Source organism: Camellia sinensis, chromosome 3 (genome assembly GCF_055761805.1).
Source record: "Camellia sinensis isolate YWXY chromosome 3, ASM5576180v1, whole genome shotgun sequence".
Classification (NCBI taxonomy): Eukaryota; Viridiplantae; Streptophyta; class Magnoliopsida; order Ericales; family Theaceae; genus Camellia; species Camellia sinensis.
The window spans coordinates 204,214,987-204,229,502 of NC_138963.1; the positions used below are offsets into that span (position 1 = coordinate 204,214,987).

General features: G+C 36.3%; 1 protein-coding gene, 1 long non-coding RNA gene and 1 pseudogene across 3 annotated transcripts; 2 read left to right on the forward strand and 1 right to left on the reverse strand.

The window, feature by feature from the left end:
* The first annotated feature begins 4,836 nt into the window (after nt 1–4,836).
* On the forward strand, nt 4,837–5,163 carry LOC145822173 (uncharacterized). The gene has a single exon (XM_082918772.1). The coding sequence runs from the start codon at nt 4,837–4,839 to the stop codon at nt 5,161–5,163; it is 327 nt and encodes a 108-aa protein (XP_082774898.1).
* A 1,089-nt stretch (nt 5,164–6,252) lies between these two features.
* On the forward strand, nt 6,253–11,350 carry LOC145823045 (uncharacterized). Of its 2 annotated transcripts, XR_014365132.1 has the most exons (3): nt 6,253–6,725; nt 7,536–7,580; nt 10,860–11,350. It is a non-coding gene; the product is annotated as an uncharacterized LOC145823045 (long non-coding RNA). The 2 variants fall into 2 exon arrangements; XR_014365131.1 differs by lacking the exon at nt 7,536–7,580.
* Nucleotides 7,598–10,312, reverse strand: LOC145823044 (subtilisin-like protease SBT3 pseudogene; annotated as a pseudogene).
* Nucleotides 11,351–14,516: the final 3,166 nt, after the last annotated feature.

Here is a 14,516-nt window from a genome sequence, read left to right on the forward strand (position 1 = left end):
GATAAGGCCTTCAATTCGCAATTTAAACACAAAGGCATGAACAAATAATCAAACAGTCAACAGATAGACATACAATTAAACAAATACACTTAATCAATTCAGTTCCAGATTTCAGTCAGTCAGTTCAGTACTTCAATCAATTCAGTTACCAATCATAATCAGTCTCAGTTTAGTAGTAATCAGTAGTTTAACGGTAAACAGTGGTGAGGGTTGTTACAATTTCGTGGCATTTCCTTACAGAAACTCTTATTGAATTTAACTTCAATGAGAATTGGGTGGATTTAATCATGTGCTGTGTAACCTCAGTACAGACCTTTTGTAACAACCCACATTTATGGCTTAGTCATGTTTGCATGCATTTATATGTTTTGCCATGTTAAGATTGCTGTAGCAACCCATATTCATGTTGTAGTTATGTTCATGTTCATTTACATAACTTTGTCTTGCTAAGTTTGCATTCATGAATCTCGTCTTGCTTTGTGTTTTATGTGTTATGTCTAAGTGTTTCTTGCATGTTTTGCCCCTTCCCTGCTATGTTAAGCCTAAGTTATGTTAAGCCGAAGTTATGCCAAGCCTAGGTTATGTTAAGCCTAGATCATTCCAAGCCGAGGTCATCTTCAGTCTAGAAGTGTCTTGGAACCCCTTTGTTGACCTCCATCTTCGCCTTGACATATTGGCCGAGATGTCATTATCTAGGCCGAGGTGTGAATCACCAAGGCCGAGATGTGTATTATCTAGGCCGAGATGTTACCTTTGCACCTGAGTGACCTTGTCCTGGAGTGGTATGACCTAGACCGAGATGTGGCACATCTAGGCCAAGGTGTGGCACAGCTTAGTCAAGCGTTGTCCTTCCTAGCCGAGGTCGTTGTCACCTTAGTTGCCGAAGCTTTGTCCTTAGCCGATATCATCACTTGCCGGAGTGCCTTACCGAGTAGCTTGTTAGATACGTTTTGTTATAGTCTTGTCTTGTCAATCTATCACCTTTTTTAGAAGAGCCAACTAGCCGTTGCCACGTGTCCGAGCTGAGTGTTAAGTCAGCCGATAGAGAGAGAAAAGCCTATCATTTCTGTATACTTGTTTTGAAGAATATAGAGAGAAGCTTTAGAGGAGGGAGAGGAGTTCTTGGAAGGAGGTAGATTTCCAAGCTTGATCCCTAGAGATCGAACCGTTAGATCCGTGTTCTAAGGTTAGGTTCTTGATCTACCCATGTTGTTCTTTATGTTTATGATATTGCATTGCATGATTAAATATGATTTGTAAGCCATGCATTGCTTTGAAGTTCGGTTTTAGAAAGAGAAAATAACATTCATGTGTTCTTCAAGAAAAGTCATGTTTTGATCCGAAAGCTCATGTCTAGATTCATGTTTTTGTGTTTGTTTTCATATGGTTTTCAAGCATGGGTACCCAGGTCCATGTTTTCGAACTCATAGCATGAAATCCCAGATTTTGCAGTAAAAAAGTTATGATTTTAGCATTCATGTTCCTCATGTTCTTCATGTTCATGTTTTTCCTGTTCTTCACGGGTGGAAACCCAGATCTCCAAACCTCACTTCCCGAGGTGTATTCGCCGAGATCACTCTTACCTAGACCTCACACTTAGGCCAAGCATCGTATCTCACCTTGGCCTACCTTGCATGATCACTTACACCTTTAGTTTGTCTTGTGTGCACCTCGGCATGCAGCCACATGCCGAAGCCTAGGTAGCCACACCTCGGCCGGGAGGTGTGGGACCTCGACAAAGACCTGGTTGGTACCCAGCATGTCTTCCTGACATGCAAAACAGTGTTTTGACTTCCAGTATGTTTTTCCGAGATCATTTGCATGCATGTAAGACTTGTTTTGAGCAGTATGTTCAGTAGACTTTGCCATGTGTTTGTAGGACTTGGACCTTTGCCTTGATCCTGACGTCCCAAGAACTAATGTGAGTGGTATTTTTAATAAAGTTATGTTATGAGGTTTTGATAAAGCTTTGCCTTGTTTTGATAAAAGTATTTGTTAAGCATGAATGATTTCCCTATTTTATGTATCAAGTATAAGTTTTGCGTATCAAGTATAAGTTTTGTTTTGGGTGACGTTCTCGGGAAGTCCGTACGTGCTAGGGGACTATAAGCATTCGTAGCACACACGTGAAGTCCGCACGTGCTAGGGGACTATAAGCATTGGTAGCACACATGTGAAGTCCGTACGTGCTAGGGGACTATAAGCATTCGTAGCACACATGTGAAGTCCGTACGTGCTAGGGGACTATAAGCATTCGTAGCACACATGTGAAGTCCGTACGTGCTAGGGGACTATAAACATTTGTAGCACTCATGTGAAGTCCGTACGTGCCAGGGGACTCTAAGCTTTTGTGGCACCTTTGCTTGTTTTGTCCGGAATGTCATCACCCCATGTTTTAATATTGACGTATGTTAAGTAAGCAAGTTTTGAAAGACTAAGGTTCGAATGATGTTTTGTTTCAAGCCAAGCTAAGCTATGTTATGTATGGTTTTGACAAAGATATACTATGTATTGTTTTGAAAAGACCTCGGGAATCATTCATTTAACCCATTTATTACTTGTACCATTCACTGAGTTTCCAAGCTCACCCTCCTTTTGTATATATGTAGGTAACAAGCAAGAAGTCGGCTACGCCGAGATGTATGTTTTGTATGCATGCCATGTCGGCAGTGAGGATGTCGGCAATCCTGAAGATTATGCTTTTAGTTGTATTACATGTATTTTGTTTATGTCGGCTTGAGAAGCTCTTTTGTTAAGATGTAATATATGTATTTGTACTTCATTTTATTTATATTCAAGTTGTAAAGCTATGTAAAGATGTATGCCATTCCATTTGACTTATGCACTGCTCTTACGGACCACTTGTATTTTTAATTAATGCTTCCGCACACGTTAGCCCCATATATTTATACTCTGATTGTGTGTGAATTTTGAAAGTTGGCCTTCGGTAATCTCGGATTACTGGCCATCACGGCACCAAACTACTAGGGGCGGTTTGGGGTCGTGACACCTTTATCTTATGGAATGGTGAAGCTCTAGAGGAGTTTAGGCCTTTGAAGGGTCTAAGACAAGGTGACCCTTTATCTCCTTACCTCTTTGTTTTGTGCATGGAACGCCTGTCTAATATGATAAGCTTAAAGGCTGAGCAAAAGAGATGGAAAGGGATCTCTACTGCTAAAGGAGGACCTTGTATCACCCACTTGTTTTTTGTTGATGATTTATTTCTTTTTGCAAAAGCTGATACTAAAACCTGTGCTGTTATTATTGATGTTTTAACTGAGTTTAGTTTCATCTCTGGGCTTAAAATTAATCTCCAAAAATCTAAACTTTTTGTGTCCCCTATCCTTAATCTTAGCAAGGCTAGAGACCTCAATGCTAGATGCAGTATTCCATTAACTAATGATCTGGGAAAGTACTTGGGTGTCCCCCTTTTGAATAAAAGGGTGACCAGGCACCATTTTAACTATATCCTTGAAAACCTTCAGGCTAAATTGGCTGGTTGGAAAATGAATGTTCTCTCTATGGCAGGAAGAGCTACTCTTGTTCAATCTGTTACCTCTACTGTACCTTCTTACTCTATGCAAACTATGGAGTTACCCAAACGAGTTTGCAATGACATTGATAAAATGAATATAAATTTTCTTTGGGGGTGATACCCTAGAGAAAAAGAAAATTCATCTTGTTAATTGGAATGAGGTTTGCAAAAAGAAGAAACATGGTGGACTTGGCATTAGGAAAGCTAAAGAGCATAATCTAGCTCTTCTCTTTAAGCTGGGATAGAAACTCATTAACAATGAGGGAGGTATGTGGACTGAGGTTTTAAAAGCCAAATATTTGAAAGGCACACCTTTTCTGAACTATAAGAAGAATAGTAGATCCTCTCATGTGTGGAGAGGAATGCTAAAATCTAGAAGCATTATAAAAATTGGTGGTGTGTGGAGAAACCTATTGAGGAAGTCATGCCCTCAATTTCTTCTTCCCCCTCACACAATATTTCTATTTACAAGGTCAGGGATATCACTAATATGGAAGGTGATTGGGATGTTGCTATCATTAATAAAATATTTCCTCCATTGATGGCTGCTTCTATTTTAAAATAGCAACCCCCTAAATATAATTCCAACTTGGATCATCTAGTTTGGAAAGGGTCCCCTGATGCCACTTTTTTCCACTTCCAATGCTTTTGATATTGCTTCTGATTATGATGGGAAAGAGGAGGATTGGCAGTGGTTGTGGAAAAAGAAAATTCCACAAAAACTGAAAGGGTTTCTGTGGACCATCTTACATGGAAAACTTCTTACTAATAACATGAGACTGAAAAGAGGGCTATTGGATAACTCTTGTTGCCCATTTTGTAGTGAAAATGAAGACCTCAACCATGTCTTTCACGTATGCCACAAAGCCAAGGCAGTTTGGATTGTTGTCCGGAATCAGCATTGGTATCTACAGATGCTTGATGAAACTTGGAGGAATTGGTTGCTCTCTAACTCCAAAACAAAGGCCAAATTTGGTGCCAAATCTGCATGGAGCACTGTCTTCTTGGTCACACTGTGGAAAATCTAGAAAAATAGGAACCTTAAAAGCTTTGAAAACAAATTAATTACTTAGTTTGAAAGCTTGAAGTTTATCCTTGATTACTCCACTGAAATTGACCTTGCATTTAGCTTATCTATTATTAATCCTAGACCCCCATTTAGACTCATAAAATGGTCTTTTGCTCCTGCAGGTACTCTAAAGCTGAACACCACTGGAAGCAAATGAAGTAGGGGACCAAATGGACTTGAAGGTCTCATTCGGGATGAGAAGAGAGCTTGGATATGCGGTTACTATAGAAGGATGGAAAGTTGTACTAGTCTTGAAATTGAATTATGGGCAATATATGAAGGCCTCACAATCATTCTCCAAAAAGGCTTCACCAAAGTGATAGTGGAGACCGATGCCCAAGAAGTTGTGAAGCTGCTAGTAAAAGGCCTTGGTGAGAAACACCCTTACCGCGGTCTGGTGGAAGATACGAGAATCATCTTCAATGGCTGTCAATGCACTGCTCAACATGTCTATCATGAAGGCAACCTATGTGCGGATGCTCTTGCCAAGTTGGAAGCTACACAGCCGGAAGATATCCTAGTGGTCAATGACCCCCCGCTAAGATTAGGGAGCTGCTAGTGGCAAACTTGCTTGAGATAGGAAGGGAGAGAGTTTAACCCTCTTGTTTTTGCTTTATTTCCGTTGTGAAAAAAAAAAAAAAAAAAAAAAAAAAAAAAAAAAAACAACAACAACAACAACAACGGTGGGAAGGCTAGTATATGTATATGAAAAAGTAAATAAGTCATTTCATTATAAGGAAAAAAAAAAAAAAAGCGCAGTCTGTATACACAAGTGGATACAAAAAGAAAAAAAGTAATGATTCAGACCTCCACAAAACATCACCCCCACAACCCTCTTTCACTTGTGATTGGTCCAAGTAAGAAAGAGAAAAAAAAAAAATAATACAAACACATCATTGGTCCACATCGCTGTGGGGGTGGTGGGGGTCTCCCCAAAAGGGGGTCTCAAACATTTTCCAAAGAAAAATAATAATGATTTAGACCCCCACAAAACATCACCCCACAATTCTCATTCACTTGTGATTGGTCCAAGTAAGAAAGAAAAAGAAAAAAAAAACAATACAAACACATTATTAATCCACATCATTATAAGAGTAGTAGTGGCCTTCCAAAAAAGAATCCCAAACATTTTCGAAAAAAATATAATAATGATTCAACCTCCACAAAAGGTGTCAAAAAGTTTTCCTTCCAACCAATAATGAAAACAAAACAAAAAAGCCGATTTAAGTCTATGAATCTCTCAACTCAGCATCCTCAAAAGTCCTCTGATTTGCCTCGCAAGAGATTAAAAAAAAAAAAAAAACCACCATGCACACCTTTTTAACCTTTCTTCAAAACATTTATGTTATTACTATATGTTATAAATTCTCAACGAGATGAGCCGAAAATTTTAAAAAATTCTAAAAGAAGTTTAGAAAAGATAAACATAAGTGAAAAATAGTGAATATTTAAAACTTATTTTGTCTCTTTTTTAATTTTAAAAAAATATTTTTTAGATTCAAAAAGTTTTGACATAATTTAAAAAAATTATCACTAAAAATTTAAAATTTCGGAAAACGACTAGTTCTTTTTTTGATCAAGAAAACGACTAGTTCTAAACAAGCGTTGTGTCACCTAGATCGAGTTGAATGATTAATATATTATTTTTTTAGTGATTTTTCTCTATTTTTGTTTGTTTTTTCAAAATTGTATTTGGTTCAGACAATAGCCATGGTTGCTCTGCATATCCATTTTCTTGATCTTAGTTTTTAGTGGCAACATGAAAAAAAAAAATGAAAAAAAAGAACGAGATATTTGGCAAATGTTGGCTTTATTCACTTCACCATTCGATAATTTTTTCGTATCATCACGGTCTATTCGACTTCGTCGTAAAGGGTTTTCCTCTCTTCAACGCTCTGTTTCATATATCTCCGTAATCTCTAAATCCGATGCCCTGTATAAAAATAGTATGGCTTTGCGATTCACTTTACATCGATTTCAATTTCAATCCCTCACTTGGTTCATTCCTTTTTTGTTCTAATTAATCTTCTCAGTGCACTACAATACATACATGTATTCTATGCAGGGATGGAGTTATTCAAATCATAAAATGAGACCAATGTTATCTTGCGATTCTAAAAGGTACCCATGAACCTGCAATTTGGTTTGATTGTGTTTTCTAAACATTGCATATGTTCAAAGCTGACTTATTAATTGGTGTTTGCTTTAAAACTTCTTTAGTGTTGTATTTCAATTTTGTTGTGTAGAAATTTTGATAACTAGAAGTGGGTGCAAGTTTTACATCCAATTTTTTTTTTGGTGATTTGATGAATGGAGATGAGTTGAATTTGATAACTGCTAGCATTTATTTTGACAACATGGGTATTTTTTTTTTGGAATAAAATAAAATTATAAAGATCCAAAACATCGTGACTTGTGTGCTTTATATTATAGTTTAGATAGCATAGATGTTTGTGCAATTTTTGGTGGGATTAGAAACAAAACATAAGAAAGAATGGAAGCTACAATGTAGAATTTACATTACTAAGTATATATACAGCAGATGCAGGAAAATCTGTATGTTTTGCATAGAGATGTGAGGGCCAAGGCCTAAGACACATGAATGCCAAGATTGGATTTTTGAGAGAATTAACAGAATGGGTCTGTTGATTTATTTGTTTAGAATCTAGTAAGTTTTAACTTTTGTGTAACACTTATTAATTAATTAAGTATTGCACAGGCGTTTCTTGACTACCTTTATCCACTTCATAGCCTAAGCTAATAATGAGAATCCGTTGAAGTCCAATGGGTGAGGGTTGTGGCTATGATAGATAGAAAAAAGTATGCACAAGTCCAGTAATGTGCTTTTGCTGTTAATCATGTTTGGTTACAATTCTTGCCAAAGCAACTGAATAGATAAGCAAATTAAGCCTAACACAAGTTTATCTACAGGGGGCGAGAATGGGAAGGACATAAGACTCTTTTGTTAATAAAATCGTAAGTTGAACTTCTAACTCTTAATTTTTATATGTGGAAACAACTTTATTGCATGGTTAGGACCAGCCAAGCGGGTCTACTTTGGAAGTGATGCTAACAGAATTAATCACACTGGTTTGTGGTCTTTGATTCAAAAGTTGGTGTGCAGCACCAATGTTCAGTTTGTGTATAGTTGTTTGTTATTTCACTCTAGCTGATATTCGGCTTTCAGATATTGGAGATACTAGTTCTTCTGAGTGAAGACCAACAAACTTTCAATTTTTGATTTTTGGAAACTGCATACTTATGTGCATGCAACCCACATTCACACAGACACTACAAAGAACAATAAACTTTAATAGTTTTTTTTTTTGATAAATAAACTTTAATAGCTTTTACTGATAGCTTATTTCAATCTTTATTGTGCTAAACAAGTTACTTGACGTTCTACTTTCAATATAGGCATAGTCCCTCAATTATTTGTAGAGAAAAGTGTCATGGCAGAAAATTTATTCGGAGGCTTTCGTGAGCATGTCTCAGCCAGAAATGGCTACAATGGGGCTTGATCCTATGTGTTCATGCTGATCAATCCATTTGAGATAACTGTACTGTATTTTATCAATCTCTATGCTCACGACAAAACTTTGCTTTTGATATTTGCTGGTGAATGTGAGAGTACTGGGCTCTACTTTGATACTTATTCAACTAGGAACAACTACAACTGCTCGATAAATGGCTGTATCATCTCCCACGTTCGTCACAACCCTGCTGAAGGTTTCTGCTGTTACGGAGCTGGTGTTTCTGGGAAATATAGCGATGAAAGAAGGGTAATTGAGATCGGTGGGATTTTGGTTGCAACTCCACTGATTTCTTTTGAGGACAACACTCATTTGCTTCTTATTGTTGCCAAGACGGCACAAGAAGTCAACATAATCTTGGAAACCCATGTTGTAGATCAACCCAGGATCCATTGCTTTGTTCGGATTGACATGGCCAGCCCCAAAGTCCAGAGGTGTGGCAGGCAGTCCAGTTAATTGGTCTTTCAAGGCTGTGTCTGTATTGTCAAGTGTATTTGCAGTGGTCATGATAGCTGATCGGATGGCTGCGGGGCTCCAATCATGGTGGACGACCTTAGTAACGCTGTAACTCCTGCAACATGGGGAGTTGCCATTGATGTTCCTGAGATGAATCCATAATCAGTGACCATATTATAGTTGCCTACTTTGAAATACGCCTTGTTGGGTACAACTGCTGCCAGAACATCTTGCCCTAGAGCGAGGATATCTGGTTTTAGAACACCTAAGAAAAAAAGGCTACTTGAGATGTTGGTTTTGTCCCCAAAGTCATTATCACGAACTTCATGCTCTTTACCTTTGCGTTATTTTTACTGGTTACATACTCCTTTACTGAAGCCCCATAATTAGTATGCAGAACCAGGCTAGGAGTGGAAAACTAGGCAGGAATGTAGTATTGTGGATCTGAAGTCACCATGTCTCCCATGAATATTCTTGCGTATCCACCTGCCCTTTCAACTTCTGTCATCTGTCCAAATATGTCAATGTTGGGGCTTTATCACATAGGACTGCCTTTCCGGCAATCTCATCTGAATCCAAAGCTGAAATATTGCATATTGCTTTGCTTAGGTTGCTTTTCCCATAATAAATAGATGTGTTGGTAATGCAAACACTCTCTGGGAAGTATGATGTGCCTTCCATGGTTAACCTATTTTCTAGGTTTAGCGATGCGACATTGTTTCGATCAATAGTACCAGCACCTACTGTGATGATCCATGGTGCTCCGTTGAATGTTGTGTTCCGAGCCCCCTTCATTTCCAGCAGCACAGACGACGACAATTCCTTTGTCTATTGCTGAAAGCGATGCAATGGCTATGACATCCTCAAAATAAGGTGTTTTGGGTAAGGCCAGAGACAAAGACATGATGTCTAACCCGTCGTCAATTGTTTGGTCCATGCCAGTGAGCACGTCGCTCGTTGCAATCTCAACTGTGCTTGTTGACCAGAGAACTTTGTACATGGCAACGTGTGCACTCGGTGCTACTCCTCTGGCTGTGCCTCTAGCATATACCCAAAGTGACTAGCGCCAAGTACGTAAGAACCTGCTGCTATGGATGCCTTGTGAGTCCCGTGACTGTGGTAGTCCCTGGCTGATTCAAAGTCGTCTTCCTTGGAGATTTGTTTACCCGACGCAAGGAGTCCTCTGCTAAAAGATCGAGCTCCAATGAGCTTCCTGTTGCAGTCAGAAGGGCTAAAAGCTGTGCCATTTTCACCCTTGCTTTTCCTTCTCTCTAGCACCGGTGGCATCCCCGTGTCAGCAAAACTCTCGCTCTGGCCAAACTCCGGTGTCGATTATTCCTATTATCACGCCTTTGCCGTACGATGAAGCTGGCCAGACTCCAGTTTTGTGCTTTAGGCCGAGGAACTTTGGGTGCGGGTTGTTAAGAGTTTGCCAAAGGACTCTTGATAGGTGGCATGATGTGCTGGGGATTTCTCAAGTTTAGAGAGTTGAGAGGGTGTGAGCCTGGCACTGAACCCATGCATGACATGGTTGTACGTGTAGAGCAGCTTTTCTTCACCGTCAAGTGGAGAAGAAAACAACGAGTTTAGGGTGGACCAGTGCCATGAATCGTGGATTAAGAAGGATACCGGTTTTTGTGAATGGTCCATGTGGATGATGTATGTCTGGTATTGTTCGGGTTCTGAAGATGCATTGCTGACCACCCCCAGTAGCAATAACATTATTAGCCATGGCAATGCAAGGTTCAAAATCTGAATGTGAGAAGAGTTGGTCATGGCTAGCTAAGGAGATTGGCAAGTTAGCTGAAGAGAAACTAAGAATTTGAGCAACCATTTATAGTACTACAAAGATATCTCCCTTTTAATTTTATATTGTTTCTCTTTTGATTTTTGATCTCAAGTACTCGTCCACAGATATTCGCATGCTTTGACATTCTAGTAGTTCAGTTGCTTGCTTGTGTTAACTTGATCAATATATTAGTCCAGCATTTTCTTTTTTCTTTTTTTTTTATTGATTTTGTTTGGAATAATTTCCAAATTTTTCCTTTGATTTTCAATAATTTACTTGTGCACATATTTTCTTATGCTTTGACATTTCTGTGCTTCATATGGTTGCTTGTGTTAGAATGATCAGCATATTTGTCCCTCCTCTTTTTTATTTATTTATAAATTGTCTGGAAAAACAAGTGAGCCTTCCATTTGACTAATATAATTGGTTTTTATTTTTGAATAATAACTTCCAAATTTTTCCTTTCCTTTTTCATAGGCTGGATGGCCAAAGGTTACCACCGTTGTACTTGAACCAATCATGATCTAGCAAACCACAGTGGATCTGATAATTGAAGGATCACTACAAAGCTTTCCACATATAGCACTGTGTTGGTACACAATGCCATTCTCTGGGACTGCTTTTAAAAATAGACTAGCGGGGTGTGATGTCGAGTGCCATAAAAAACATAAGTGAAACTCTTCCTATCACCAATTGATTTTAGGAGAGATGGTGAAATTTAGTCCGACAAGTGGTATTAAAGTTAAGTTGTCATGAGTTCGAGTTATAGAAGCATCATAGTGAGGGAGGGATTGTTGGTACATAACGCTACTTCCTATGAGTGTTGGCCTGCGGGGCATGATGTCAAATATTGTAAAAAATGTAAGTGCAGCCCTTCTTATCACGAATTGATCCGACACAATGATCGACGACACCAAGTTCTTGCTACAAGAACTGGATCCTGCATAAAGTACATCTCTTGCTGATTATTTTTTCTTCTTCTTACCAGTTGTTTGTTTTAAATTTAGAAGATGTATTGAATCTGTCTACACTTATAGAAAACTTTTCTTCAATTAAAAAATTTTCCTAGTCCAAATTAGATAATGTTCACATGTTTTGTGTGTTTACTTGCAGGTTCATAGTATTCCACACAAGGGTCGGACTTGTCAGACAAGAAATGTATCTTGATATACTGTAGAACAATTAGTCTTCTTTATTTATTTATTTATTTATTTATTTATTTGGGATGCCATGGACAGACGGGTGTGTTCTTTCTTTAAAGGTATCGCTGGATGGTAGTTCTTCCAAATAAAATATAGGATGGAACACAAAAGGGATGGACAATTTATAAAACATCTTGGTGAAATTCACTTTTGAAAAATTCCGTCCTGTAGACACAGTGAAATGAAGAAGACTCCCATAGCTGAGATGCCACATATTAACAGTAAATATTGCGTTTTATTTTTAGTTATTTTGAATTACACATGTATCGCGTGTCCCACTATTTGTGTTTTATAAAATATAACAAATTTTTAAAACTATTTTTAGTTTTTTAAAATGAAAATAGAAACCAAATAAAATTTATTACTATTTTGGCTTTTATTTTTAATGAACATATAAAAAAAATATAAATATAAATATTATCAAACAAGCACAGAAGCTTTAAGGTAATTATCAAACTCATAAATATTATGTTATATGGTGAATTACACTAACAGTTCCTATAGTTTGGGGCTCGTGTCACTTTGGTCATTGACTTTTCAATTGTGACACATTAGATCTTGAATTTTGAATTTTGTTCCAAATAAGGATAATTGAAGATACCATTGCTCAATTTGAAGGGTAAAGTCGTCAATTTGATATAATATCAACTAATTTGACAAAAATAAATGTCAAAAAATATTTTTTAATTTTTAAAAATAATTTTTACCCACCAAAGATAGAATTGTATAAAATTGATAAATCTTTTAAACATCTATTTATTTATTTATTTTACCAAATTAATTTTTATTATATGTATGGATGATGATCATGTAATATGTGGTCGTTAGGTTTTTAATGTGTAATCAATATATTTAATATATGAAATACTTTTAGTTTTGGATTTTTTGATTTAATAGATTGGTTTAATAATGATATCAAAGTTATTGACATATTTGACTTTTGGAAAAAATAGAAACTAATTTAATAAAAATAAAAACCACCATCCATTACATAATTATCATCCAAACACATAATAAAAATTAATTTGGTAAAAAAAAATGTCTAAAAAATTTATCAATTTTACATAATTTTATCTTTAGTGGGTAGAAATAAATTTTAAAAATTCGAAAATATTTTATTGACATTTATTTTTATCAAATTAGTTGATATTTTATTAAATTAACGACTTTGCCCTTAAAATTGAGCAATGGTAGCTTCAATTGTCCTTATTTGAAACAAGATTCAAAATTCAAAATCAAATGTGTCACAATTAAAAAGTCAAGGACCAAACTGACACAAGGACCAAACTATAGGGACTGTTAGTGTAATTCGCCCTATGTTGTAATGTCATATTTTGACAATTAAATTCAAGTATACAGCATTTTTCTTAATTTTCTCATGTATTCCGTTCCGTATTATTTTTTCATCTTTTCCTTTTTAGATATCTTAAAATATTTATCCATTTTGAAAAGTCAAAACATAAAACTCTAGAAAATTTCAAAACTATTATTTAAAAATAATTATAAATATATTTAATAATGAAACGAAAAGGAGTACTGTGATAAATTAACGGACAAGGGATGCCTGCTGTGCATACAAAACGGCACAGTTTTGAATTTTTTTTTATTTTTTGTTTTTTATTTTTTTAAGAGTGGAAGGGAGAGAGAGAGATAGTTGTTGGTTGGAAACAAAATAAAATAAAACCTTACAAATCTTCAAAGGAATTCATTGTAGTAAGGAGAGATATATGCTGACATATTTTTTATTTTATTTTTGAAAATTCACATGAGTTCAAATTTAATGTATATTTATTGATTGTTATATTTTTGATGTTTTTAAAAATCAAACTAGTTATATTTCTTTTGACATTGATATTTATTAGAGTATAGCTACTTATATTTTAGTATTCACAGATAAATATAAGTCATCTGCTATATATTTAGTATTTGGGTCAACTTGTGCTCACCTCGAATCTCACAACTTTGAAATTAATTGGCGAGACTCAAATCAGTTAGTTGATTTATCAATCAATAAATAAATAATATGTAATAATACACATCATTGCAAGTAAATTTAACAATAACATTTTAAGGATTTTATAATTTTTTAATTGGTTTGCCTAAATGAGAACAATATTGATGCTATTATTATTATTATTATTTGCAAATATTTTTAAAAAAAAATTATACTTTGACCCTTATGTCACGACCCAAACCCGCTCCTGTGGGTTTAGTGTCGTAACCGACCAGTAATCCAGGGATTACCAAAGGCCTCTGACTTGAATATCATATAATAAGAGACTGCGGAAGCAAATACAGAAATATACATAGTCCATAGAGTTGTACAGACATACATGAAACAAAAGTTTAAAACTTCGATACATAAGAGTGACGTTATATAAATACAATAGTCATACGTCACTAAAGCCACATATACAGAATTTCCAAAACATGTTTAGACAAAACATAAATATCAGATAGTGCAAAAGCCCCAAAGACTTGTTTCTCAAAAACTTGATTGGATCTCAAAAGAGAACCTCCACGGGAGGTATGGTGGCTAGTTGACCCAAACTCTCCAGGAAACAGCTTAGGCCTGGTCAAGCGCCTGCTCACCTACATACATAACATAAATAGTGAGCGGAAGCCTAGTGAATAATAACAAAGTAAAGATTTTAATGAATGATGTCCATACAGAATCAGAGTCTTGTATATGATCAGATGACAAAGCAGAAGTAGATTCATATACGTAGTCATATTCATATTCAAAGTTCGTAAATTTCACATTATAGCACGTGGCACATCCATTAGCGTTAACAAATAAGATGACCTATAATTGGGACGACCATAAAGGCATTTTGATGACTCATGTGCACAGAGACATTTCCGATGACCCATAAAGAGACAGCCATAAAAGCATTCCGATGACCCATAAAGGGACGACCATAAAGGCATT